Raw genomic sequence first — 27,590 nt, forward strand, 5'->3', positions numbered from 1 at the left:
ATCGCGCGTAAAGACTCGCGATTATATGGAGCTTGCGAGCCTCGGGAAAGAAAGGGGTGCACATCGAGAGCCGAGGGCGCGCCGAGATCGTCACGGTAAGTTTATTACATTTTAGCGTTATTGGTAGTTTTTATTGTGCGTTGTCTAGATTGTCGTGGGCCCTCGGAAATGGAAACGAATTCGAATCTATCGATCTCCTCCAGGTCTCTCTCTCTCTCTCTCTCTCTCTCTCTCTCTCTCTCTCTCTCTCTCTCTCTCTCTCTTTCTCTCTCTCTCTCTCTCTCTCTCTCTCTCTCAGAGACCTTACTCTTTGTGCTTTAAGTTCCTTCTACCGAGGCATAGCGACTACCGATACTACGACGAGAAAACAATTCCTTTTGCCATCACGGGGGACCCGATTAGTTCGAAGGGTCCCCGATTAATAACGTCTCGGACAGCGCGGAACGGCGCCAAGTTTTTCGACCGCTCTTTGCCCGGATCTCGTTCTCCGCATCTCCTGGAACCGCTGCCAGGCGATTCCTCTTCGCGGACACCCTCTGTCCCCGAAACGAACGTTTCGCTCTCCCGCCATCATGCTGGAAACACCGAGCGTTCTCGGTATGTTCGGCGCGACGTACGCTAAATTACGTGTACACGTCAAGATCTTGCGGTTACCGTTCAAGTTAGCCGGCGCGGCTAAGCGAGAATGTCAAATGAGAGTACGAAAAATAGAGCGATTAGCGTGTCTCCTCTTCCACACAATTGGACGACAGTGAGGGGTCGCCGAGCCGTGACGGCGTGACGGGCGCGGAAAGTCGGCGGGGAAGTTCGTCGGTAAGCTTGGTCGGAATTCAGACGACGGTGTCGGGCGTGTGTTCTTGCGTAGTTAGGCGAGCGTGAATCTACGAAGGAATCACAGAAGAGAACATTCACGATCGAGACGACGAGTGCGCGCGCGCGCGCGTGCGCGCGTTTCTTACGCGCGATTCAGCGCCGCGATGGCGTGGCGCGTCGCGCATCGCGTCGACTCTCGCACGCGATTTCCGCGCTGTCCGCTTCGCGCGCGCGCGGTTAGTGTTGCTGCTTCCTCAGCAATGATATGCATAGAAGAGCGAGGCGGGAAGCCAGAGTAAGCTGGACCCGTAGAGCCGCGTCGTCGCGTCGACCCCGTTTCTGCCGGGCCGTTTGCGCTTCGATTTCGACTTGGCGCGCCGTTTGCGCGAGTAGATCGCGTTAGTGGCGTTAGTCGGCGACTCGATATTGCAGTAGCTCTCGTCGCAGCAGCTTATGCAGATCTGGAATTAAATAACCGAATTTATTTCACCCGCTCCTTCTCTGTTCTTCTCCCTCTCTTTCTCCCTCCCTCCCTCTCTCTCTCTCTCTCTCTCTCTCTCTCTCTCTCTCTCTCTCTCTCGTCACTCCTACGTTCTCTAATTTCTCCCTCATCAGTCGAGAAACCTCCTCCGAGCGCACGACAAAATTCGCTATTTCGCACCTGCTGCGTGTCCACGGGAATGCAACCGACCGACGCAGGCCCGCATTCCTCGCTGCTGGCGCAACTCTTGCTCACCTGGAACGAAAGGAAGCGAGGATAGCGCTAGAGTGAACGAACGAGTGAGCGACGGAAAGAGGGTGATCGTCGGGATTTTTGGTACTCGCGACCGGAACGACGCGACGAAGACGTGCTCGTCAATGAATCTCGCGAAATTAGGTGGATGGAAATCTTATTAATTAAACGGTTCGTTCTGTCCAGTAATGCGCGATATTAAATTATGGTGCATTATCGTCGTCAAACGTCGGAACGTAGAAAGTTCCATCAAAGTTCATCCTCTGGTACATCGACTGGACTCGAGAAGAGCGCTTAAGCCCGAGAGGGCCATCTATCTCGACGTCCAGGCTCGAATCCGTTCGCGTAACTTCGTTCATTAATAGCCCGAAAATCGATTATACCCCTAATGTAAATCAATTAGCCAAATACGATAATCTTTAATTGATTTTATCTGATGGTGCGTACAGTATACTCGGCGTTAATGGAATCTGTACGTGAGGGAGCGTTTGTTATTGTGAGTTCGCTTTATTTTCCCCTCGTTCGTTTTCCCCCTTTTTTTTTATCCAAAAATTGTTTTCGTTGTTATCTCGCATATCGAGAATGCGATTTTCATTCACCTAGACAAGACAACAATCGCAACTGCTATTTTCGTTCTGTCTCTTACTCTTCCTCTCCGCGATCTGATCAGCCGAGGATATCAAAATATATCAGAGAGAACGCTAGAGGCAAAGAGGTTTTACGACGATGGAAACGGAGGACAAATTTACGAGGAGAGCGATTGTAAATTCGAAAGTTCTCTACCCCGCATGAGGAGAACAAATACCCACTTATGAAGTTCTTAATATCGTATAACTTCTTCTCACACGTCTCTCTACGTGTATCTTACGGTCTCAGCGATTCTACGCCGGAATGAAATATGGTTCCGGAGTAGTGGGGTTGCCGGCCCTAAAGGCACGTATAAAAACATAGGTGTCTCTTATTTTGGGCCGCCCGACGAGCGATATATTCGAAATTCATGAAAATCGAAGAGGCGGAGTTACGAGAGCGCGCGACGGAAAAAAAGTTCACTTGCCAAGACGCTGTTCCCTCGGCTGTCCAGAATGTGCAGCGACCGACAGAAATCACGGCCTCCCGCCGGACACGGTGTATCTATCGCCCATTCGTTGCACATCTGCAAGCATAGAAATGGGAACATCCTGGATGCAAATTCCACGTATAAAGATCAGTTTCTTATATTGCCAATATCGACCGCATGCGCCTCCCGGTGCCCCGATAGTCCGGGGAAACACAAAAAGCGAGATGACGTCAACGCAACAAGGTGCCTAACCGCGAATATGCAGAGCAAAACATTTATGTTTCCCGAGCGAGCGCGCGCTCCCGCGTGTATTGCGGTGTTGCGTTCGTTCGATAATGGGAGAAATTATGCGATTATATACGTATCTTACAAAGAGTCGGTTATTTATTTTCCTGAAATTTCGACAATTTCCGTGGAAAAATCGCGAATTTATGGCCGACGCGATAAACGCGCCGCGCCGCGCCGCGCGTTTTCGTGAAGAAAAAAAGACAGGAGCGAGATAAAAGCAGGGCCTCGGAGATAAGACGGTTACTGCGAGAGAGGAGAAGCGAAACGCAATAAGGGGGAGTTTAGAATAAACCGAAATCGATGGCGGAACGATCTGCAGGCTTCCACAAAATTGCGGCTGGACTCGGCGCGATAGGGCTATTACGGACTCTTAAGGGGACGTTTAATGGACTCGTCGATACCTGGTTATCGCTGACGTTGACGCAAGTGTAGCACGTTAGACCTGCAACAGAGAGAGCGGCGGTGCTGAATAAGTGCGTCGCGGGACAATCAGGAAGACGGGTTTCAGGGAAAGGGGAGAGTGAGAGTGTTGAGGAAGTAAGCGTGGTAGCTCTTAATTGCAGCTGTCGTCGCACCGGTGAAAGATACGGAAATTCTATTTCAGGGAAAGAAAATTAAAGGGAGCATACATCCAAGGATTAAGCGAGTTCAGCCGTCTAGAAAGTCTAGCCGTCCGAAAGTTAACAAGCCGGTCTAAGTTTAAACAAGCCGACTCTTCTAAGGGGAGACTTTGTGAGGACTTGTTAGGAACGATATATCTTATGCAGAACTCAACTTAAATTCGTAAATTTACACCAAGTTACAGCGTAATTTTACTGCTCGCGATCGAACAGGCTTTCCCTTTCACTGGCGCGACGGACAAACCTGCACTTCGTAGGTAGGTACACAAAGACTATGGCGACGTTATTGACGGGAAAGGTTGCAGTACGTGTGCGAAGTTGGTAGGAAGGATAAGCGGTAGTTCGGAGATTAGTGGCGTTCGATTGCAGGATCGGCGAGCCGGGATAAACTCGAGTTAGTCGAGTAAATCATGGTTCCGTTCTCAACTCTTTTTTGTCCTCTTCTACCTGCCTATCTCTCCGTCTATCGTTCTTTTTCCGACAGGATCTGTGTATGTTTCTCTCTCTCTCTCTCTCTCTCTCCCCCCTCTTTCCTTTTCCTACATCTATCTCTACCGGACCAAACATTTCTGTTCATTTTTCACCGGTCCTACGCCGATACCCACGATAGGTGTCTTCCTCGTCCACGCTGATGCCCTTCAGGCCCTCCCGTCGCTTCGCCTCTTCCTTTCCGTTTCCGTTTCCGTTTCCGGAGAGGACGTTTCTGCCGCAAGTTTCCGCAGCCAGAAGCAGCCCAACCATCACCCACGTGATCATTCCTCACATCTCTGGAATGACAGAAATGGGGTCGCGCGTTACGTAAGTGGCCTCGAAAGGACATTGGCGAACGCCAATTACTCGGAGGGCAAGAGAAGTCAGGGAGAATAATCGGCGGGAGAAAAGCGTCCGACGCGAATTTTAATTTCGATCGATCGCGTCACGCGGGTTACCGTGTCCCTCGAGGGACCGGGAGAAAGAGAGAAAGAGAGAGAGAGAGAGAGAGAGAGAGAGAAGTGGCAAAGTGGCTTACAGTCGCGTACGCCCGTATTCTCGCCGCGCGTTCACCGTGAAATGTGGCTGTCTGATCCCTCTGTGGCGCGCGCGCTGACATTGAACATGATCTTCATATCGAACAAATAAAACTGGAAATTGAACGGCCGCGTCTAGCGCGTCTAGCAGTGGGAAAGAATATCAGTTCGCACTGAGACAACGTCTGCTTCGTCAAATGTATAGGGAGAAATGACGGAGACTTAATAATATCGCTATTGTATCGATTTTGAAAGCTTTCGCCCGTTAATCTCCTGTACGTCGTTTCTCCCTGAAATATCCAGCGCGTCGCCTTAAACGTCGAGTGCCGAGTGGGAGTCGTGAAAATCGAGGAAATTCGACAGTCTCGACGGGCTTGATATCCGGATCAGGGATTGCGGAAGGAGCGCGCGACGTTTCGTCGACAACGAGTTGCGGCTGATTTAAATCGTCGTCGGACGAGAACGAGCGCGCGATGTCTCGTCGACAGCGGGGATCGGTCGCGTACGTGTCGTCCGACGGATAGTCTGTCTCGAACGGATATACCGGTACCAGGACGTCGATCAGAGCCTGATTCTAGGGCACGGGCGACCTATCGCCAACGTCAGTTCCGTGCGTCGTATTAGGGTCTCGACGAGTCAATGGATCGAACGTTGGACCTTTCGGGGTAGATAAGGTCGTGTCGTGGCCTCCCCTGGGGGCCTGGGGGCCGAGTCTGCAAGAAATCGCTCCCGCGATGACAGGCACTCTCTCTCTCTCTCTCTCTCTCTCTCTCTCTCTCTCTCTCTCTCTCTCTCTCTCATCGAAGTAATTAATTCCAAACTGCGTGATCTCTCGAGAGCGTTTCGACAGCCACTTTTAAATTTCAACGTAATACGCAAACTTTGCCTCCTTACTTCTTTATTATTTTTCGTCATCTCGATATAAATGAGTTTCTATAATGAAGCCCTCAGTTTGCTGCTACTATCTGCATAATGGAGGCAGAGTCTATCGTTTTGCTTTTGCGTAACTTGATATGAAACAAAGATGGTGGAAAGATGCAATCTTGCCGGTCTCTAATATTAATAATAACACGAATATTTCCTTCTCTTTCTTTCGCGCTCGCTCGCTCGCTCGCTCGCTCGCTCTCTCTCTCTCTCTCTCTCTCTGCGTTCACTTGTATTAATAACAGACTAAATCCCTCTCAGCTAGGTATGAAGATTAAACAGGCGCTCGAATGGAGCCGCTAAGAGACACATTATGGCTTTTTGTTGATAGAAACTTTGGGGGGTGATAGTAATTGCATTTCGCAAGAAAGATCGCCGAAACTCCTACCGGGTATAATCATTGCTAATTTATACCAGCTTAAATTTGATCGGTTTACGCTTGTATTTAAATTCATTCTCGTAATAGGGCTTACGTCTCACGCTCTCTTGACTCACTGATGTCTTTATATCCTCGCTGCTTCCACTCCTGAATACTCTGGAGTTTGAACTCTCTTAACGGACTTGTTAATTATACACTTACTAACTTTGCTTTTATCCGCGCTCCACTTATTCGTGAAGTTTGGCGCTCAGCGATGTATATAATGCACTGTATTTTTCTTCCCCCTTCGTTCCGCGACATCGTGGAGAAATATAACTTTGTGGCAAAATGACGTTTTTTATGTGCGTCGTTTCAGAGAGCCGTCCGGTTTATCCCTTAGCGCGTTCCTTCCTTCCTTTCTTCCTTCCTTCCTTCATTTTAATTAGTTGCCGCAGCCGATGGAAAATTTTCCCAAAGCGGACAAAATAAACTTCATACAATATGCAATACGTTTGATGCCATTTATTCTTGATAAGCAGCGCATTTTAATTAGCAATCATAAACTTTCCAACATCTCGTTTGCATCGAGTAGCGCAGTCAAAGTAATGAGGTTTATATTTGCTATATACTTGCCTAATGGAGTATATTTTCAAATCTCACTCTCTCTCCCTCTCTTTGCTCAACTTCTGCCGTTACTCGGTGCTGCAGTTTAATTATTCAGAACAGATGGAAGTGACGGATTTCGCGAAAACCTTTGAAGTCACCGCTTCGATGCGTCTTTGTAAATATATATATATATATATATATATATATATATATATAAACGCGCGTCGGTCGGCGTATTCCTTCGCGCATCACTCCGGATCCTTGCATAACTTTCCGCCGCTTATGCAAAATAACCGTGCATCAAGATAAGAAAACCATTTTATGTAAAATAGCTAGCGTGGAAATACGTGTCACGAAACACCTGTCGCGCGTAAAACTTTTTCGCGAACTTGGCACACCACCGGGTGACAAAGTCTCGCCATTTATTGGTCGCGTCTGACATTGCGAATACCTATTCCCTCTTATATTGACATATAGCGGTATTGTTCCGTCTGATATATCGGCCGTGTTTTTACGGTCGGCTGGCACACTTTATGCAAAAACGAGATATTGTTCGTGACTGAAATAATTAACGCTCGCGAAATGGATTGCCCATTGAGTTTCTATCGATCAAATTTCTGATTATCACGCGCCAATAATTTTAGCTACGTCCGTAAACGGGATGTTGATCGAGCGACTATATATTATATACACATATCTCTCTCTCTCTCTCTCTCTCTCTCTCTCTCTCTCTCTCTTTCTCCCTCGTCGTGCGCTATGCATGTCTAGCTCTTGATCGAGTATAAACGCATTTGGCGTATCGGATTACGAAGGATGCTAGGAAACGCAGCTTCCGCTTTGCGTGCCGTTCCGAACCCGCTTAAAATTTGTAATGCCGCGCATTATAATCCGGTTGCTCATCGGGAAATAAATAAATTTAAGGCTGGAATAAATAAAAGGGATTGTGTTAATTCCATTACATAGTTACGCCCATTGACTCTCTCACGCTGTCTCGCACAAATCCTCATTGTATTTTCATCCCGCATTTAATTACCAGCGAAATCAATTAAAATAGATCAATCAGCGAAATTACCGATAACGCTTCATCTCATTTCATACAAAAGCGATCGATAGTAGATTACTTTTCACGCGAAAACAAATGCCAATTAATTCTGCATCAATCGTGGTAGCTCCTTTAACTTTAATTAGTTTAAATAGAAGCTACATTTTAAGAAATAATTTTTAATAAATTATTTCGAGAAATTATTCAAGCTTCGTAAATTACAACAAATAATAGAGATCGGATAACATCCACTGACAATTCTAACAATGGTTATAAAAATATATATGGAGAAATGTTTGTATTAAAATTTCAATACTTATCGCAAGAATTAGATATTTGAATAGGATCCTAATTATCAACTGCATATTTTATATATAAACTTTCGATAGTATCGACATAATTTTATGGAAAGTTCCTTATTCGGGCAAATATGTGATATACGAATAAAATGATTATTATTGAATATATTCAATTTTACTCACGAAATTTATTTTCTCTCAAATTTTCTACAATGTATATGTTTTGTAATATCAAAAGACAAAACATAATTATGATATAATAGAATAAAAAAGTATATAAAACTTATATAAAAATGTATAAAACAGATCCAATAAAAATTGATTTGCGAATTGATCATCTTTCAAATTTTGCAAACATTTTTATTTTAAAAAGTTACACACTAACTGCATTCTCTGATACTAAAATCAAGACATCTACAAAATGTAGAGTTTATTAGTTTTATTTTTGAGATGCTCACATCACAGAGTTCGGAATATCAATTATTTACGATGGGGTTACATCGATTTTTATGTCTCAGAGAAACGATCTCACACGCTTATCAGGTGCACGGAAGTTTAAAGCTTTCCAACGGTCTTTGTTTCAAATCGCTGCGATCGGTGGGAGTAAAATTATCGATGCGCGTATCGAACGGGCGCGCTTTCGATCGCTTCGGCATTATGTCGCGTCGCGTCGGGCTCACCCTGACTTGACCCAAGGATCGAGCGCAGTAATGGCGAACTTGTTTACATATGGATAGGCCGCAACGCCACATTCCACACAATCGCATCTCCCTACCATTCTCCTAAGAAATTCGTCTACGATATGTATTTCCCTGCTGCGGCCTCGGCCGCGGCCTTGCCCCTACCACCTACTCTACGCCATGTAAACACAGCTGACCGATGTGCGGCCGCTCGGCTGCGTCGGTCGTTGACCGAAGCGCTCGATAGTGCCCTAACCTATAAAGAAAAGACGCGCTTTGTGGACACAGCGGACATATTGAGATTCGAAGACTCGTGTGACTACACAGATGCGAAGTAAGATCGATTATTATCTATTATTCTAATAGTATTATCTACTATTTTATTATCGATTCGGAGGAATGAAGAAGACCAAATATCGTACTGATTATGAATCGGGAAATTTTGTACGCGATGAGTCTCCTTTCGCGATAAAAGCTGAACATGCCCGTAAAATGTACGTAAAATGTCAGATCTGTATTCAAACATGTATCTGGAAAAGCATTTTTAATTCGTAACATTTAAAAAAAGCGTCAGAAAAATTACGGGTATGAGAAATTATAGTAGCAATAAATTCGCAATTCTTTGTTCATGCCAAAAAATATTATACTTCAAATGTATAATAAATAAGCCTGGAAAATGGTACGCTAAAAATATAAATGAAATTAATGTATCTAGGTTACCCGTAAAATCGTCATTTTTAATTTTTAAAAACAACGTGTTGGTCGATTGAAAATCAAATTTACCGTTCAAAGAACATTATTAAATGCATAAATCAACATCTGCGAAACTTAGATTCTACCGAGAAGACCGATATTTCTTGTCGTATGACATAAATTCATATATAAGTTGATGAATAATCAGAAATTAAGCTGTAGTTATGTCAAATGATGCCTGACTATGGATGTCGGGTTAAGTTCTGACTCGGTTATCTCCATATTCTCAATAAGTTCGTCAAACGTCTGTTGAAATCGGAAACATCATGTATAATCAATAATTTCACCCTGGAAATACACGACGCAACGCTGCCCCCGTCTCGACGTTCTGAGTTCTACATCTTGGCTTTCCGATGCGGCATCCTAGTTGCATCCAGGTTGCTCCATCGTGGTACTTCTGATAGTCCCTCGTGGCACTGCCACTCACGTACATTCGATCGGAGAATCGCGTGTTAATTAACGCGATATCGACGAGAATCCGATTAAATATTTTAAGAGTTGATGAAATAGTTCAATCGCTCGCAATGGGAATTGTGTGTGTGTGTGTGTGTGCGTATAACGTTGACGTATCGACATATCTACTCTATGGGAATAGAGTCACTCACCGATTCGAAATGAAAATACTCGGTCGTGGAAGAATACGGATCATGCGAAAATATCAACCAATTGCAGAGTACGAGAAACCTATTGGCAATATTATCTCTCGTCAGTCGTCCCGACTGTCGTCACTTGCTGTTGAACGGTCGCGTGATAGCAATGTTCTCGAAACAACTCGCATCTCCAAGAAGATCAAATTTACCTGCTTGTTTTACGCCATGCACTTGTCTCTTATATTTTCTATGTTTCTTACGTCGTGTACTTTTCCGAATATTTTCATTGCGTGTTGAGTCGACTCGCGACACGTATATCGCTGAGAGAACATGTATCGTAGTGATAATGTGACAGATCATTCCCGTCGAGCGATAATACTTCGTAGATTCTTGAAATATTTGCTTTTGGTCGGTAGCGCGTTATTTAACATACCTTTCTGCAATCGAGTTGTATTCAGGTGAGCGTCGTTGTCAGTTCAATGTCACGGGTGAATATTCAAAGCGTCACAATAAAGCAGCCGAGAACTAGAATATTGAATTGGAAAGCCAGAACATAGAACTCGAAACACTAAGTCAAGTGTTGCATCATGTATTTCCAATTGTGTAAAATCATTCAATATACGTAGTGTTTTTGATTTTAACAAATATTCGACAAATATTTTTTTTCTCATTGCAAATAAGAAAATAGCTGAGGCAAAATTTGGACCAGTATTAAACATACAATGATGTTATCTCTAATATTATCATTATTAATTATCATTAATTAATTAATAATTATCATTATTAATATTATCATTATTTTTATTATTTTTAATGTTTCCATTTTTAATTTTTTTAAATCTCCAAATTCTTTTGAAATTTTCAATTTCAATAAAAGATAATATAATAGGATTTGAGTAAAAGAAAAAATAATACTTTGTTTTATATCTCTCTACATTTATTATTTAATGTTTTTTGTCTCTCACGCTTTATCTGCCATTGAATAAGTTGTATAACTAATAGATTACTTATCGAAATTAAGAATAAATATTAAATGCAGATATTGAGAGAATGAAATATTAAATAATTCTCTGATACTTTCTAAGCTTCAATACACATATGCATACATGGAGAAAAAACATGATGCTATCAAATGCTTATATACAAAGTAAACATTTTTGTAACGAAGGAAAACTCCATGGTCTGTATAATGTTATATATTCTCGAGATTCTCTATCTCTATTTTCTCCTCAAACTCAACAGAATTTACATAGTTTACGCAATTTCTGAAATTTCGACTCGAGGTATTTCAAAAACAATTCATTGCAAATTCATGTCATGCAAACAATTGCTCATCAAAACTTTGTTTATGGTTCGTGAATTTCGTCAATCATTTAAATATCTTGAAATTAATGCTTTCGAAATACTTTTTGTACATATACACGAAATGAATATCTCCCGTGTAACCGTATATAAAATAGCTGGAAATAAATGGAAGCTTCGCATTTGTCGTTAAATAAACAAATAACCTGACTAAAGTTTGGTGCGCAAGAAGCACTTGGAATTGAAGCCAGACTAAAATGTAATTATCGTTCCGATGAATGCGAGAACGACATTTAAATTATTCGCTGATTAAGCGCGACAGCCAAAGCCGCTTGGACACGATCGGATTTCCCGATTATCAATCCGGTCAAGTTATATCCGCGTTGCTTGCTTTCTCTGTTATCGTGGCTAATGCGCGCACATTTTCAGTGTGTTTTCTAAACATTCGTAGCAACCGGCTTCGTATAATTCGTATAATTGTGAACTCATGAACCGCCCATCTAAAGTTACACGCCGCAATCATGGATGTGGTGGGCGCGACTGAATAGAATCGCGTTGCGCTGCGTAAATGCGCCGGAAATTGAAGAAAAACAGACGGATGGTAATCCTGTGTGTTCAATTTTGTACGCTTTTAACGTATTATAATAATATTAACATTAGGTGTACGAGGTTTCGCGAGAGGACGGGAGCGTGAGTCGAGCTCTCCCGGCCGAGATGTCCTCTTTAATCCGAAAGCGCGTCACAAAACCGAGCGAATTTCCACACGTACTTTCAACTATGTATGTCCGAACGTAGGGTCCTTGACACATTTGACAATAGCGGATGCGACTTCGCTGCGATAACAGGCGCGCTTCAGCCGATACAGCGATACACCCGACGATTCGCGCCCCCGTCAATCTTTATCATTTCACCACGAGTTTTACATGTATGCGCTGTGCGTGTCTGTTTAGGACGGTGGGTCACGCTCGATGATTCCAAGCGGACTCTCTTTCTGGACCAACTGTGGTAGGACGGAGCAGCAAAGGACAAAGGGTAAGTCACAAAGCATGTTTGCATGCTCGCAGAGCGAATCTCGCACCAGCGCGTCGCCGCGAAGTCGTCAAAGCGATTTGCTGTCCACTATTGTTTATCCGCGCGCGCGCGCGGCTTGTCCGGTCCTCTGGAAAAGCGGTCGACGTTGCAATCCGCCGACTTTTCGAGGGGATATGGCGTTCCGGGTCAAGAGTCGGCCGGATTTCTCCGATGTTATTTATTCGATGAGAGTTAGAGACGCCCCGGCGAGTTTCGTGGTAATCCTGACCATGCCGCGGTACCAGAGGCACTCGGGACGAGGGTGAAACGAGGGTGAAACGAGGGTTAAAGCGCGGGAAAGGGCCCCGGGGGCGCGCCGCGCCGGGCACAGCCAGGCACGATAAACATAATATATTTTCCGTCCGGGAGATGTATGCTTACCAACCGGAGAAATATGCTTACTACGCGAAAGCATACGAATTGTATAAATCGTCCCTTATGAGGGGGAAACGAATTTCGTTCGTTTGCGTTTTTCGACCGACGCGGACGGCGCTGGTGGCGGCGAGATATATCATATATCTCACCGACGCCGTCGGCGTCGCCGAAAAATTCAGCAGCGCATTTTCGCATCGCGGCGGAGCGGTGTCTCGCTGTGGTCGTTGTTACAACAAGATGCAGCCCGATTGATTCATCGATTTATCGATCACTATTGAACGCAAGGGGAGGGGGAGGGGGAGGGGGAGGGACACGCGGTTGCGCACGGGCCGGTGTGCTTACGGCGTTAATTATCTCCGACGTTTCCGTGAGATCGCCAATTAGCTGGGAAAAGCGATTCTTCCACGGGACTTTTTCGCTAATTGGTGATTGCTCGTTACACAAAAATGCAACGAACATCAAGTGCTCAAGCTAATTTACCTAACGAGAGCTTCATCTCCTCCGCCGGAGATGCCGGAGGTATTTATTCTTTTCTTTATCTCCCCTTTTCCGCGACTCGCGTCGGAACCTCCGTTCGCGATATCGAGAAACCGCTGAGAATTCGCTTTTAATCCGGTCTGAGAAATGCGAATACGCGAGGGTGAAGACAGAAGAGATGGACGGATGGACGGACGGGGCGCACGGATGGTGAAGTTTAAAGTAAAAGCCGAAAGTGCGAGGTCGCGCTGGTAACGTGGAAATGTACGTACTAGATGGAAAGTGGCGTTTCACAGGGTGGAAAAGTAAAGTTGGTTGGCGGGTGAGGAAGCGTTGCTTTATTAAATATGGACGCTCACGATCCGCACCGGGTTACCCAGCGCCGCGGGCTCTCTTCACACGTGTGTGTCTCTCTCTCTCTCTCTCTCTCTGTCGGTCGGCCTGTCGGTCTGTCTGTCTGTCTGTCTGTCTGTCTGTCTGTTCGTCTAACCACGTGTATCCACGTACGCTGCCAGTGTACACGTACGCGTGTGTACGCGGGAATGCGGAAGTACGAGTAAGAGGGGGCGAAACGTGACGGAACGTATCCTTCCTTCCTTCCTTCCGAATCCCGTAATTCGCACGGCGGAGAAATTTGTACCTCGCCTCCCTGGTTTTATCGTGTTTCTTACACGGCCACTCATCTCCGTAAGTGCTCAACGTTGGGTGCGCGGTGGTTCAAGGGGAAAAGGGGCTCGAATGTAGGCGAGAGGGTGTCGGAATGAGAGGGGGCGTCCGGAGCGGGTCGATGATAAAGTTGCCACTCCTCCTCCTCCTCCTCCTCCTCCTTCTTCATCACCTCCTCCTTCTCTCTTTCCCGTACTCTCTTGCCTTCGATTCTTGTCAAAGCTAGCGATAGTTTGGAAAGAACTATCGCTCTATCGAGTAACCGTCCGAATAAACACAACGAAATCGCGTTACGATAAACTTTCCGTCGAAGCTGAAAATTAAATTTGTCATACCTGATTTTCGTTATATCGTATTTCCTCGACATTGTTACGGCGGGACAACGGCGGTGGCACGAACGGTGGATTCAATCAAATCACGTAGTAAGAAAAATTTCATTCCCTCGACGTTTCTTAAGTCTTCGACGATCGAACGTCGCGCGCGCGCGCGTGTTGAGGGATCCCGACGGGAACGGAGGAGCCGTTTTACCGTTAGCCAAGCATTTTCTCGACCATCTTTTTGTACACTCCCTCATTACTCGCGAGTAGCCTTCGGGGAAAATGTCTGTTCTTTCGCGGAATCTATCCTAAACAGTTGTTCAAGAATTCGGAAGCGGAACGCGTTCGCGCGCGCGCGCGCGCACGCGCGCGGCAGGACGCGTGTGCCGATTGCACGATGCGATCGCGGCTCGCGCGTACGAGGAAATGGAGCGCTGTAAATTGTGTGTGAACAGCAATTCAGCTCTAAAATGCCGGAAATGCAGTCGATTTATTTGTGAAAAATACTGGCGCATCCCTGCAATCTAACCAGCCCTTGCCTGCCCGCGCGTTCGTGTTACGCTAAGCGAGAATACTTCTCGCGCAAACGTAGCCAGTGAATTTATGTAACGCTCGTGTGCATCGACTTTTAAGTGAATTATTTTTTCTAATGACATATACATATACGTATAAGCATGTACTCTTTTCTCGACGTTAAACCGCGCGGGAAGCGGTAAAAGCTACGATTACACTTCCTTTTACGCGGAGGTACGGTAAACTTTTACTGCACTACTGTAAACTAAAGCCCTGATGAACTTTTCGAGTTTGATGATACTCGATGATACTCGGTATGTAGGAATTAACCGCGCTCTCTTTGCCGCACTCGAAACCGAATTATCTCTTAGCGTTGAAACAGCCGTGCGGCTCTCGATAAATCGAAGCTCGCGAATTGAGATAAACGTAAAGAGAAATTAGTTCTACATTCCTCTTTCTATTACTTTCCCCGCGCGCTTTAGCGCCGCCTCTCCCTTTTATTGTTTCTCTCTGCCTCTCTCTCTCTCTCTCTCTCTCTGTTCTGCTTCCGCAAACGCGGCGAGTAAAGAACTAAACGCGCTAAGAAGTACAAACGAAACGTCGTGTCGATCCTCAGATGCTGTCGCGTCTTTGAACAGCACAAAAGGTGATGGAAATGCTAAAGTGCTCGCAACGCTTTGATCGGTCGATAGCGTCTCTGTAGCGAAGAAATAAGGAAGCTCCTCGCGGTAGAATAAATAACTCCGTTCCATTCGGACGCGGCATGGAATAGAAATCTCGACGATGAAATCAATTTTATAATATATTTATGTATCTAATAAACATGGCTCTCTCTTTCGAATCACCTTGCCTAAAGTCACACAACGAACGGTTATGTAGAGCCGGTAATAAAATTCAGGTCGATCCTCGAGTCGAGTCTGCGACAGCTCTGAAAGAACGAGGCGATAAATTATATTTTATGGCGAGTCAAATATAATGAATAAAGATGTATGTCGCGCGCAAGTTAATTTACTGCCGACGAGTGTTTCGAGGGTGGCTCTTCCATTCGCTCTCTACATTTTTATGAAAACAACGGCCGATCGCTAGCGGCACTAATTATCGATCATGCTGCAGCACCGTTTCGCGCCGGACGAAGGAGCCAAAGTGCGCGCGACTCTCTCCGGGCCGTTTGCGTTCCTTTATCAGATTGCAGCAACCTGCAAAAAGCGCGGGCGCCGATGAAAGATTAACGGTGGCAATTATGAACTTGGGCCACTGTAAATTAAACGAAAAGCCCGGCACCGACAGGGGAAATATCTGTTACGTTGAAAGTAATTTACAGAGTGTATGGAGGCACTAACACGCCCGTAATAATAATAGCAGCAGCAGCAGTAGTAGCAGTAGTGGTAATAGTAGTAGCGGTAGTAGTAATGGTAGTATTTACTCGTGCGCGCGTTACTCGACGAGTAACATCGTTATTACGTATCATCATCGAGCTGCTAGCTCTCGCAATACGATACTTACAACCGTATCATCGTGCGGCACCTCGCCGCAGAGTTATAGTGCGCTCAAAGCGAAACGACGCTAATTATCGGAAAAAGTTGGAATCGTTTGGATTTGGCGAAAAAGGGACAAGTATTAAATGGGCAGGATGGGCAACGCGTTATACATCGCCACTGCGCGTCGCGCAGTTATCAGCGCGACGGCGGCGGCGGCGGCGGCGTCGGCGTCGACGGCGGCACCGGTGCCCGAAACCCACTTCCAGTTTAACGCGATTGTGCAAAATCAATTACCACAGAGTTCGCGTAATATACGGGCGAAGTTTACCGCCGAAAGTGTCCTCCGGCCCGGCAGCATCGGCCGAACTTGTCGTTGCCCGGCTCCATCCCAGCCCTCTCGATCGTCGGGAAGCCTTAACTCGCGAAATTATAACAGCCCCCCCCCCCCTCCCGGTCAGATTTGGATCGTGCGCGTTGCGAAACAGTCGTGGATACGGCAGCGTTAGACAACGACCGGCAGCGATTATCAGCGACCGGGCTTCTCTATCGTTAATGCTCGCTGCAGCCGCAAATTCCCTTTATTGCGGCACTTGGCCGATACGCACCACCGGACCGAGGACACGGAAACCGGGGCTGGCCGATGGGGGCAGTACATGAGGTGGGAGGGCGATCCCGGCGGTTCGCTCTAAACGAGGTGTATAACCGAATCGCGACGCCACCGATTTCTAGTCTGCCGGGTTCTCTAACGACGGCTCTCTCTCTCTCTCTCTCTCTCTCTCTCTCTCTCTCTCTCTCTCTCTCTCTCTCTCTCTCTCTCTCTCTCTCTCTCTCTCCCCCCTCTCTCTCTCCCTCCCTCTGCGTCTCCGCCTGCCCGTCCCCGTCGCCCGCGCCTCGTGTCGTTCCGTTAATCCTAAAAATTGGATAAACGATAAGGCCGTTGTAACCGAGCGCGGTTATCGACAAAATAATGGAAACCTTCGCGCGATCTCTCGTTTGCTCGCGCCGCCGGCGCGCCAGGTCGCGTTCGTCGGTTCGCTCGTGTCGTGTAAAGACCGTATCACACTAGCGACTCGCGGCTGCGACTGCGACTGCGATTGCGATTGCGATTTCTTGTTTTCCAATCACACTTGCGATTGGCGATCGCGGCTGCGGTTAAATACTGTTAACATACTGTCACACATACAATCCCACAGAAGGGGTTTACATTCTACGAGATCTACTAAATAATAGTCTATCTCTTTATTAAATTGTTTTGACATTTAAGAAGAAAAATATGTAACACATGAAACAACACTAGATGTAACCTTATTCTAATGATCATCGACTTCTACATGCTATTAAATAAATGTGATTATGACGAGCGGGTCACGCGATTATACGGAGTTCTGTGATTGGTTGCGAGTGCTGCGGCTGCGACTCGAAAAATGGACAGCCGTCCAAACGATAATCGTGAGTCGCTGCTTTCTGATTGGCCGAGGAAGAGTCGCAATCGCAATCGCAGCCGCAGCCGCAGTCGCGAGTCGCTGGTGTGATACGGCTATAACGTGAATGTAAAAGAGGTGAACAAGAGGAGAACGTGCGGAGAGGGCTCGAAGCACAAAACGGCAATAACGCCAGCGAAGGGACGCTCGGCAATCCATTTCGTAATTTAATTATGGACCCGTTACAAATTCGCTTTCCCTTCGGCAGCTTTTTTTCGGCAGCCCGCGTATATTGCGCGAAAAGTGAGGTCCCTTTTATCATCAAGATTTCAACTTTCACAGCGAATAAATTTATGGCGCCGTAAAATCAATGTCGTTGCTGAGAGAGAGAGAGAGAGAGAGAGAGAGAGAGAGATGGGAGGGGCAGGGGGGAGAGAAAAGGAGGAAGAGAAAAAGAGAGAAAGGAAGAGAAAAATGAGCGTGATCTTTGCGTTGTGCGCCGGCTTAAAATTATCTCTCTGTTAAATGAACGTCCACACAACTGTTCGCATCTCGATACTGAACTCGCTGTTGCTTATAAAAAATTGGTGGCGCACTATAGCGGAGGTATATGGATCGTAATCTACTTCGGCATTTTATCACGAGTCTGTTACAATTCCGCTTTCACATCCACTCTCGGAATTCTTTTGCGAGAGTCCGATATATCGCGTAGTATTTACATGTTACAAAACTTGATACCTTTTGACTATGCATTTTCTGAACTTTGATTCTAATAGCGATTCCAAAGGGGACACGCGACCAGAGTTTTCCTTTGTCGGACTTTTAAATCGAAATTTTTTGAATTCGATTTTTTATCGTTTGGCGAAGGATGGAACGTTTCTAGTCGAGCGGATGCACAAATTACCGTATCACCCCAACGGCTGGCCCGATTGAATAAGTTCAATCGATGCTTCAGGGATGATTTACAGATGATTTAAAGTACATGAGAAAACAGTCATTAATTTTACTCTACATGCTTTATCGTAAAAGGTAGTAAAGTCCAGCGTAGAGTCTGAGATTTGATGTACGTTTACATATTTTTCGAGAAAGAAAGAAAAAAAAGAATATGACAAAGTCTCAAGTCGTGCGATTACGAACCGAGGCGTCCAAAAATCGCCTTTTCCATCTCTCATCTTGATGCATTTCGTTACGCGAAAGAAAACTCCGTAGAAATACTGTTCAGGCAGATGCATCGAATTTCGTGAAAAGCCATTCGCCCGTTGTCATTCGCGATAGTTGCGGGCGTTCAGCCGGAAAATCTCAGAAAATACATTTCGTTTGTGCGGATCCCGGAAGAGATTGGAATCCTCTTCCACATTGAACGGATAAATCCGTTTGCGTAAATTAATATTAATATTTGACAAAGCCCGTTTCTCCTTCCCGTTGCTCTATTCCGCTTATTAATCTCTATCTCTTGAACGTATTGTTCACCGCCCCCCCCTCCATTCCCATCCTGAAGCTTTTGCGTTGGCAGAGCAGCCTTTTGCTCTGCCGCTTGGTCTAGATCTTCTTGTATTTATGCTCCTATTTCCTGACAACCAATCAATCCATCTACCTCTCGAATCCCGTAATAGTCTTTGTTCTTTAATCGGTCTGTTGCATCAAGCAGAAACTAGATTAAACATGCATTCTGCAAACCAATAAAGGACTCTTAAAGATTTTTAACGACTTAGGAAGGAACGTAGTGAAGAAAGTTGAAGGAATTATAGCAATATAGGCGCGTGTCCCACCTAAACGAGAACGAGAGAAAGAGAGAGAGAAAGAACACAATTATATAGTATTATATAGTATTAATATTATTATAATTAATAAATAAATATATAATTAATAAATATAGTTATTATATAGTATTAATATATTAATGGCGTTATTATATATTGATATCAATTATAATTATAATTAAATATTTCAAAAGTAGTCAGTGAAATATTTTATGTAAATGTAAACTTCGGTTACGAAAAGGTATTCGATGCACGAGAGTTCCAAAACAACCGATAAGAACCGTAAACTTATCCCAACGGTCGCCGCACCGAGTGATGACAACAATCACTAGCCGCCGCAATGAGCGGCGAGCGATCATAACAAAATCGTCCGGATCTTAAGGAAAGGTCAGACTGTTTCGAGTGTTATTGCGCTCCGAACCGTCGAGCGACACACGTGCCGCGGATTGTGCGAGCTCTTTGTCATTTTTGTCGGTTGACTAAAATATTTCGCTGGACTTTGAAACGATTAATCAGACTCTCGTGGACATTATTTTAATATCGGTCGTATTGTGCTACTAGTGTTAGTGCAACCCGAGTCGAGTCAGTGCAACGACGCAGCAGCCAGGATGCTAGGTCAAGCAGCTAGGATACTGGGTCGAGCAGCCAGGACGGAGGACACAGGAGGCCGGGGCGCACATAACGACGCATCGTATTTTCAGGTATGCCGAATCATTTATTATACTTTTTTTTTTCGTTTTTTACGAACGTTTGACGAACTTGCCGAAAACACAGAGATACCCGAGTCGAAATTTAGGTCGGCATTCACAGATTGTCATTATATATAACGAATTATTATCTCTCGTTTGAGTGGTCAGAACGCGTATGCTGTAATAATTTGTCCAACTTGCACTCGTCCTCTTCTTTCTTTGAAAAACCTTAGCCTCACTGACTAAGAGACATCTTGCGAGTCTAGCTTTGTTTTTACTTGACGCAACGGACAGACGAAAGGACGAGGACAGACAGTGGGTCTAGTTGGGGGATAAAAGGATTATGCAAAGAAATAGAGACCAACACTAAAAACGGGCTAGACCAAGTGGTAGAGCGAAAGTCACTCTGCCGGCGCGAAAGGTTGAGGTGTAGGCGAGGAGAACAATACGTCAAGGGGTCGAGGAGAGTAATCATAAAACTAAGCGAAAAGAGGCAGCGGGGAGGAAATGGTGAGTAGAAAAAAATTATTCAAACCGTTCAATGTGACTAAGAATTTGTATCTCTTCAGGCTGTCGTACAAACCAAATGCGATTTTTTTTCCGGCCGAACAGTGAGACCATCGCGAATGACAATGCGCGAGTAGCTTCCACATATTTTATGCACTCAGGCATACAATAATTTTCAAATTTTTTACGCTTAACGAAAACGCAAATCATGATGAAAAGTCGGAAAGATGATAATTTTTGTTTTGCCTTGTTTAAAACTTTGTATTAGATTTTAAGAACTATAAATTCTGTCGAGAGAAAAGGCATTTAGGATAAAGATTAAATTTAAATGAAACAGTATTATAGAGATAATCGAATATTAAATAATTTTGAAATGAATTTTTATAATTCAAGAATTCGTTGAGAAACTAAGAGCACTCAATGTGTGTTGAGTGCAGCAATTAACAATTATTTACTGCGACGAAATAAGTCAATAGCTGTGGTGTTTCTCGGAATCTTCATTGACACTGCAAATTACGACGGAACTTGCGGTATTAATGTAAAATTAATATCTCAAATAATGCCAATGTGAAAACATAACATTTATTAAATCTTGGAAGTTACATAGATTTTTGATTGAAATCGTTAGTAAGAAATCATGATATTATATTATTTGTAATATATTTGGAAAGATCACAAAATTTGCGTCGACATGATGAATTTGCCGTACATAAAAAACATTTCTTATTTAATCAAAGAGCCGTAAGAAATTTGAATGCATCTCTTTTTGCATCGTTAGAAAATATTTTCTCGAAAGCTTTTCGTATCGTACATGTATTCAATTTGACTACTCCGTTTACATAGCAAAGCGTTAATTTACCTAAAATATGAATAATAATTCACTTGATTTCGAACGATAACCCGTGTTGTGTAGATTAAAAGCTGTCAATATGTCAAAGCTACTTTGAGATAACGTCGTTACTTTGGAATAATCGATGGTTACGTTATAATGCACGAATATGTTGACACGTTACATAAATGAATGATTTTGCATAGTAATTTCGTATAGTTTCATATAGTTATTTTCGCAAAAGGATATAAGGGAAAGCGTGCGAACTCACCGTCTTTTTTATCACTCTTTTTTTCTTTTTTTTTTTTTTACATAATATTAATATTGCACCGTTATTTTGTCGAGTTAAAATTGTTTGTTGAACGGATAGACTGAATCGTTGTTACATTCGCGAATTTCCAATTGTTTCCTGCTCATAAAAGATTGGAAATGTCGTTCTATTCCAACGGCATGCGTGACAATCCATTTCGAAATTTAATTGCGAGCCTGTTACGACTTTGTTGGTCTATAGGCCTCTCCCGAATGCACGGAGCATTGTGTTTTTTCAGGCAAGACTTGTATTTTTGCAGGCAATCGAGTTACACGGTGATAATAATGATATTCACGAAAGAAAAAAAAAAAAAAAAACAGATGAGCTTTTAATACCTATATCGCGCGATTGTCGTGCAGAATTGAAAATTCTGTCTGTGCTGAACAAGCGGGCATAGAGTTTTCAATTCGCTCGGAATTCTAATGTTTACCACCATCCATAGAGTCGTTAGTAAATATCGCCCTGTAGGCGGGATGTAGACAGATTGATCCGTTATATAATTTAATTATGAGTCACTGGCTTTCTGCAAGGGATTATTGTGTTTGCAGCGCGACGGAACCGTTATAAATAAATGAGCGAAGTTTCTCATACCATCACATTGCACACACACACACACACGCGCGCGCGCGTGACAGGCTAGCATTGTTGCCGGGGGAAATCTTTCAGCGCTCGTCGTTTACTCGCGCATGTCTGTCGTCTTGAAATATCGCTATTCCTCCTTTGTCACTTTTCTGTTACTTATAAAGGATTGAAAATACCGTTCTGTGGTCGCGCGCGCGCGCGGGCAGGCGGGCGCATCAGCGGCCGCGCTAAAGCCGAGGAAAATTTATCGCGACTACAAGTCGCCGCGATACGACCATCCCCCGCCAGTACCAAGAGTGTTACTTTATTTCACCCTCGTTGCTACCCACGTGTGTGAGTAGCCCGGCCTCGCACACGTGTGATATCCACACACGAACGTCGCGGCCACGGAGTCCCATAAATTCGGCCGCGGGATTTCGCCGGGCCCGAGGAAACGAGATCGTGGCCGCCGCCGGGTCCTTTCGCCTCGGCGGTAGCCTTAGCGAAATTATGTTATTTGATTTAGAGGACTGATAGCCGGCCGAAGAGATCGGCCTCCCCGCTTCACCGGCCGAAAGCCGATGAAGTAAATTAAGCGGACGGCGCGCGAGAGGAGAAAGAGGGCTGAGAAAGCGTTAAGCGCGGTTGTTTCGGGGAGTTCTCTCTTTCTCTTTCTGTCTCTCGCCTCCCGATAATCCTGTCGGGGAAAATGGGAAAGAAAAAGGACGAGTTTGGGACCGATAATTCGAGCACGGGAGTGAGTAGAGCTTCTGGGCTGAGCCAGCCGGCGGAGGATCCATAGGGGAAGGCATCGCCGATATCATCTTGAGAGCGTGATATCTCCTTACCGGTACCGCGCTTTTAATTGATTGCGGAGGTGGAGTCTCATTCTTTCTCCGTGTCTCTCTGCGCTGGTATTTATGTAGTAGTCGAGGAAGCTAGGTGTAGAGATTGTTTCCTCGGTTTCGAGACTTTGTAGCGGCGTACCGTATAATTTCTCCTCGTGCGCGCGCGCGAGCGCGAGTGGGCGAGCATTCTCGCGAGCGTTTTCGCGAAACTCCTCCTCCTGTTCTTCGTGACTTTTATAATTATCGAGAATCTCGTTTACACGCGCGAAACTCTTGAAGAGTTGGATAAGAGCAGAAGCGGAGAGATGGAGAAGGGGGAGACAAGGATTTGTCTTTTGCGATTTATTTTCGAAGGATAAAACTTGCCGGCCGAACTTTGGAATAACTTACGGTCGTCCTCGATAAAATATGCTTCTCGGAGATGAAATATGCGCGCGGAAGTCCTACGACTCGCCCATCCGCCGGCGGAAGAACGTCCGGAACTTTTTATTTCCTTATGAGCTCGTTACGCGGACGCGGACGCTACGGTCCTGGCAACGTCAGACGTTGTCTAACGTCAACGTCGTCCTGCCCGATCTCGTCGCGGGGAAGAACACGGCGCAAGGAGCGACATAGGGAAGAAGCGCGAGGCTCGCGCAAAAGGCGCGAGGTCATCCGTCGCGGGCTGCTCGTTTTACGGGCGTGTCAGCAATTTCACCATCGATGTGAAACCGCGAAAATGCATTCACGGCTACACGCCACAAACGCTCGTGACGTGTTTGCGACCGTCAAAGTACCGCGTTAGGAAAACGGGGTTGACGGGGTGGGCGACCCAGAGGAGCGGTCGTGGGCGCTGGCGCGGGGGGAGGGTGAGAAGAGGACGAGGGTGCGAAGGGGGAAGGGAGGTGCGGCATGATTGCCTTTGACGCGAGCAATAAAGTAACGTTGCACGCCTCGCGGCGCGGTAACCCCTTTCTGCAACTCTCGCGTCTGGATCTCGTCACTACCACCACCACCACCACCTCCACCTCCACCTCCACCGCCTTCACCTCCATCTCCACCTCCTCTTGCTCTTTCTCTTTCTCTGTGCAAGGGTGGAAACAGAGAGCTATGGTCTAACCGCGTCTGTGCACACGTTAATATAATGCACCGTACGACGTCGCGCGCGCCTTACCGTGCCGAAAACACACGCACGTACACTCTCGTTTGTATCCTCGTTCGTTCGTTCGTTCGTTCGTTCGTTCGTTCGTTCGTTCGTTCGTTCGTTCCTTCCTTCCTTCGTTCGCTCGCTCGTTTACCGTGCACAGTGCCAGCCGCGTGAGACATGGAGAAAGAAGTAGTGTCTGCCGTCCTGTCTACCCCCGAGGAGAATCCGTCGGGGTAATCCAGTGCGGTTGTAATTTTAAGACGCCTTTTGCAAACTGATAATTAGGCGGTAATCTCTTTCCGAGGCTACAACTTTGGCCACGGTCTGGTAATCGCTTAATTGTGTGCTCTGCTATTTGTAACCCGCGTTTCCGACCCTTTGCATCTTTGCAGCTCGCACACTCTCTCTCCCTCTATTACCTACCACCATCTCCACCACCACCGCCGCTACCAGTAGTACCATCGCCACCCTTTTCCTGGTAGCCGCCATTCACGTCTCTAACCTTTGTTTCCACGCCCGGCGAGACTGTAGAATCCGCGGAGTTATTGCTTCGCCGTTGCTTGAATAAATATTCCTAATTTCACATTTGTAACCGGGCGTCTTATGCAAAATGTTTCCAACTTTATGCATCCCCGGCTGAACATTAAGGATATGTAACTGTGACTCTGAATTGTTAATTCTCCGTGCCGGTGAAACGACCACAGGACGTACCCCACCCACGATCCCTCGGCCGGCCCCGTTCGCGGTAGGAGTACTTTTATCTTATGGCGTGGATTTTGCCCTCGTTCTTTTTCGCTACGAGCACGTACAAACCCGCGGAGAAGCGTAGTTACTCTACTACCCTTATATAAATGCTAATATAAATGCTGTATATCGCCTCTGGACGCGGACGATGTATCTTTGGCAAAATTACAGACGCCCGCGCCGCCGCGGCATCTCCTCGTCTCCTTGGTCGCGGAGACTCTCAATATAGAAAATTGCCCACGGAGAATTTGTTGTTCAGTCTCGATGATAAGTCGATGATACCGGGCGAAATCAAATTTTCATGCAACCTTTCCCACACGACGGACGACGTGCCTTGAAAAATGTCGCGTCGCTCCCCCATCTTACGCTCGATACGTGCCGCTTCGACGACGACGACGGAGACGGAGACGGAGACGGAGACGACGACGACGACGACGTTGATTCCGGGATGACGCTGAAAAATATGTTGACTCGTCGCAGCCATGTGGAATTTGCCCTCGCCGCCTTTGCCATCTTTTTGCTCGTTCGCTTCTGCTTGCGACACCTCTCTTCCGTAGGATCTCGTTCGGATTTCGTTTCCGAACTAGTCGCGCGCGCGCGCGCGCGGAATCTTGCCGGCGCCCATATAAATGCTAATGTTATACATCGCGGTATATACGGCCTGTCTCGAAGAAGTACTACAAATTTTGAGCCGGATGTAATCCATCTCACAATACTGCGAACAGCACCGTGTGATCTGTGAAGATTGATCGGCTCGATCTTTTCTGGGGCGACTTCCACCTGGCTTTAATTAACGAGAAAAATTGAAGAATACGATCTCGGGACTGACGCGCCGGCTCAGTTGGAAGGGAAGAAAAACGAGGGGGAATTTAGACGAACGAAAAATGGAGGAAGCACGGCCTGGCGAGAGCACGTACCGTGCGCGCGAAGGCGAGCATAGAGAAAAAAAAAATTACGTTTTTCTCGAAAAACAGATAAACGTACGTAATATGATCGAAGTTTCGCGCGAATGCGGATGCGTCGGATTTTCCACGGCACAAAGCCCGTCGCTTTTGTAAATCGTGAAAAATGGGTCGGGCGAATCTCGAGGTCATATCCTTCAACTGTATCGACAACGTACCCGCCAACGTCTGTTCCAAATGTAATTTGAAACTGAAATAGAAAAACTTTTGTTCCGGGTTATAACAGGTTATAACGGAACAATTGGTGCACTGAGCAATTAAATGCGTCCTGGCTCAAATTCATTGAACGCATTAAAGCCGGCTCATTTCAGCGACGATTAATATCCCAGTGGCAATTGCAACCTTGTGTCTTTTTCTCTTGTTTGTTATTACGACTGGACGGATTTTTCCCGCGGATTTTGGCATAAAAGCTATCGTTAGCACGATCCACTGTGTATCTGTGCGGGGTCGCACGATTGGTCAGTTTGATGCCAACCGCGTGTTGGATTTCGCGCCAAATGTGCTAGCTTAGGCAACGTGCATGCATCCATTACCGGCTAGTGCGATCCCCATCGACGAGCTAGGCTTGAAAAATGACCAGCGATAAAATTTCTCGAACGTAAATCGTCGGTGTAGAACAGGAAACGCAAAAAAAGAAAAAAAAAAGGAAGACAGTATACGTCAAGCGACCGCGGGACGTTTCGATTAAAAAGTTTGGTGAAAATCCTTCGCAAATTTTTCCCCTCAAAGTTTCTTCCTGCCAGCTTCGCTCTCTTTTTCTCTCCCCCTCCCCTCTCTCTCTCTCTCTCTCTCTCGGCGTATTTCGTATGTCGGGTAGACGAGACGTATATATCGATCTCTCTATTTTTGATTCGGTTGAAAAGACCCGTTGAGGTCGAGCTACGGATCCTCTCGTCTCGAGCGGCCTTATTCTCTCTCTCTCTCTCTCTCTCTCTCTCTCTTTCTCTCTCGCTCGCGCGCGCGCGCGACACAATGTTCCCTTCCTCCTCGGCACGTAGGAAACTAATCCCATCTCCGAAATAAACGCGCTTAAAGCTAAAGTTACGCGGATATATCAAGGCGAACGTTTCCGCTCACAATGCAAGTTGGCGTTACGCACTGTTACTTACTTGGAATATCCCAAATGCTGTGCCGAGGTGTTCATTTGTCCGCACGACCGTCGTCACGATCATTACTCTCTCCAGCTCCTTTCTCTCTCTCTCTCTCCCCCCTCTCTTTCTCCCTCTCTCCCTCTCTCTCTCTCTCTCTCTCTCTCTCTCTCTCTCTCTCTCTCTCTCTCTCTTCGCCTCTTCCTCTTTCCCTTTCTATCGTTCCCTTCACCCCCTTCTTCTTGGCACTCTCTCTCCCTTTTCCGCAGTCTCGAGTCCCGTTTTCGCCACAAACACCGTGTACTACCCGCTTTTAGCTATCGAGAGCAAAGAACCGCGTCGTACCCAGTAGGTTGGTCTACGCTAGGCATCGTCGCAACGTACACGCGTGTATAAGTGCACGCGTGCGACACACGGGGGAGAGAGAGAGCGCGCGCGCGCACACACACACACACCTACGTTCGGTTCGCCGCAAATCTCCCGCGGTCGCATCCACGGGAAAATGGTACGGCTCTTCGACCAGCGAGAGTAAACGAGCCACGGGTTCGACCCACTTTGGGAAGCGCAGTTTCACGCGCTCATCGTTCGGTGCCTCGAGTCGTTTCGACTTGCCTCCTCTCGTCAGGGTCGCTCGATCGATCGATGCCGATCTCCGTCGATCGTTGCGCTAGCGCACGTACGATCAATCAGTTAATCACACACTCCGCTACGACTTGCTCGTGGAAGTCGCGTGTGCCGGTCGTGAGGACGGTAACGACGACGGCGACGACGACGAC

The 27,590-nt window shown here is 46.0% G+C and overlaps 1 protein-coding gene across 1 annotated transcript; it reads right to left on the reverse strand.

Moving 5' to 3' along the window:
* Positions 1 to 274: 274 nt before the first annotated feature.
* On the reverse strand, positions 275 to 26,954 carry LOC105188715 (uncharacterized). The gene is made up of 6 exons (XM_011150312.2): positions 26,836 to 26,954; positions 4,117 to 4,278; positions 3,293 to 3,333; positions 2,601 to 2,699; positions 1,475 to 1,549; positions 275 to 1,274 (listed from the first exon to the last, which is right to left on the reverse strand). Exons 2-6 carry the CDS (start codon positions 4,265 to 4,267, stop codon positions 1,068 to 1,070), a joined length of 573 nt encoding a protein of 190 aa, XP_011148614.1. The 5' UTR covers positions 4,268 to 4,278; positions 26,836 to 26,954; the 3' UTR covers positions 275 to 1,067.
* Positions 26,955 to 27,590: the final 636 nt, after the last annotated feature.

Source organism: Harpegnathos saltator, unplaced genomic scaffold (assembly GCF_003227715.2).
Source record: "Harpegnathos saltator strain DR-91 unplaced genomic scaffold, Hsal_v8.6 scaffold384, whole genome shotgun sequence".
Taxonomy (NCBI): domain Eukaryota; kingdom Metazoa; phylum Arthropoda; class Insecta; order Hymenoptera; family Formicidae; genus Harpegnathos; species Harpegnathos saltator.

Bases quoted from the DNA above. Each gene is read 5' to 3' on its own strand.
- LOC105188715 (XM_011150312.2), bottom strand. From the start codon at position 4,267: ATGATCACGTGGGTGATGGTTGGGCTGCTTCTGGCTGCGGAAACTTGC. The intron at 3,334-4,116 runs GTGGGTATCGGC...TCTCTGTTGCAG, and splicing joins GGACGAGGAAGACACCTATC to GTCTAACGTGCTACACTTGC. The intron at 2,700-3,292 runs GTATCGACGAGT...CTATGCTTGCAG, and splicing joins TCAACGTCAGCGATAACCAG to ATGTGCAACGAATGGGCGAT.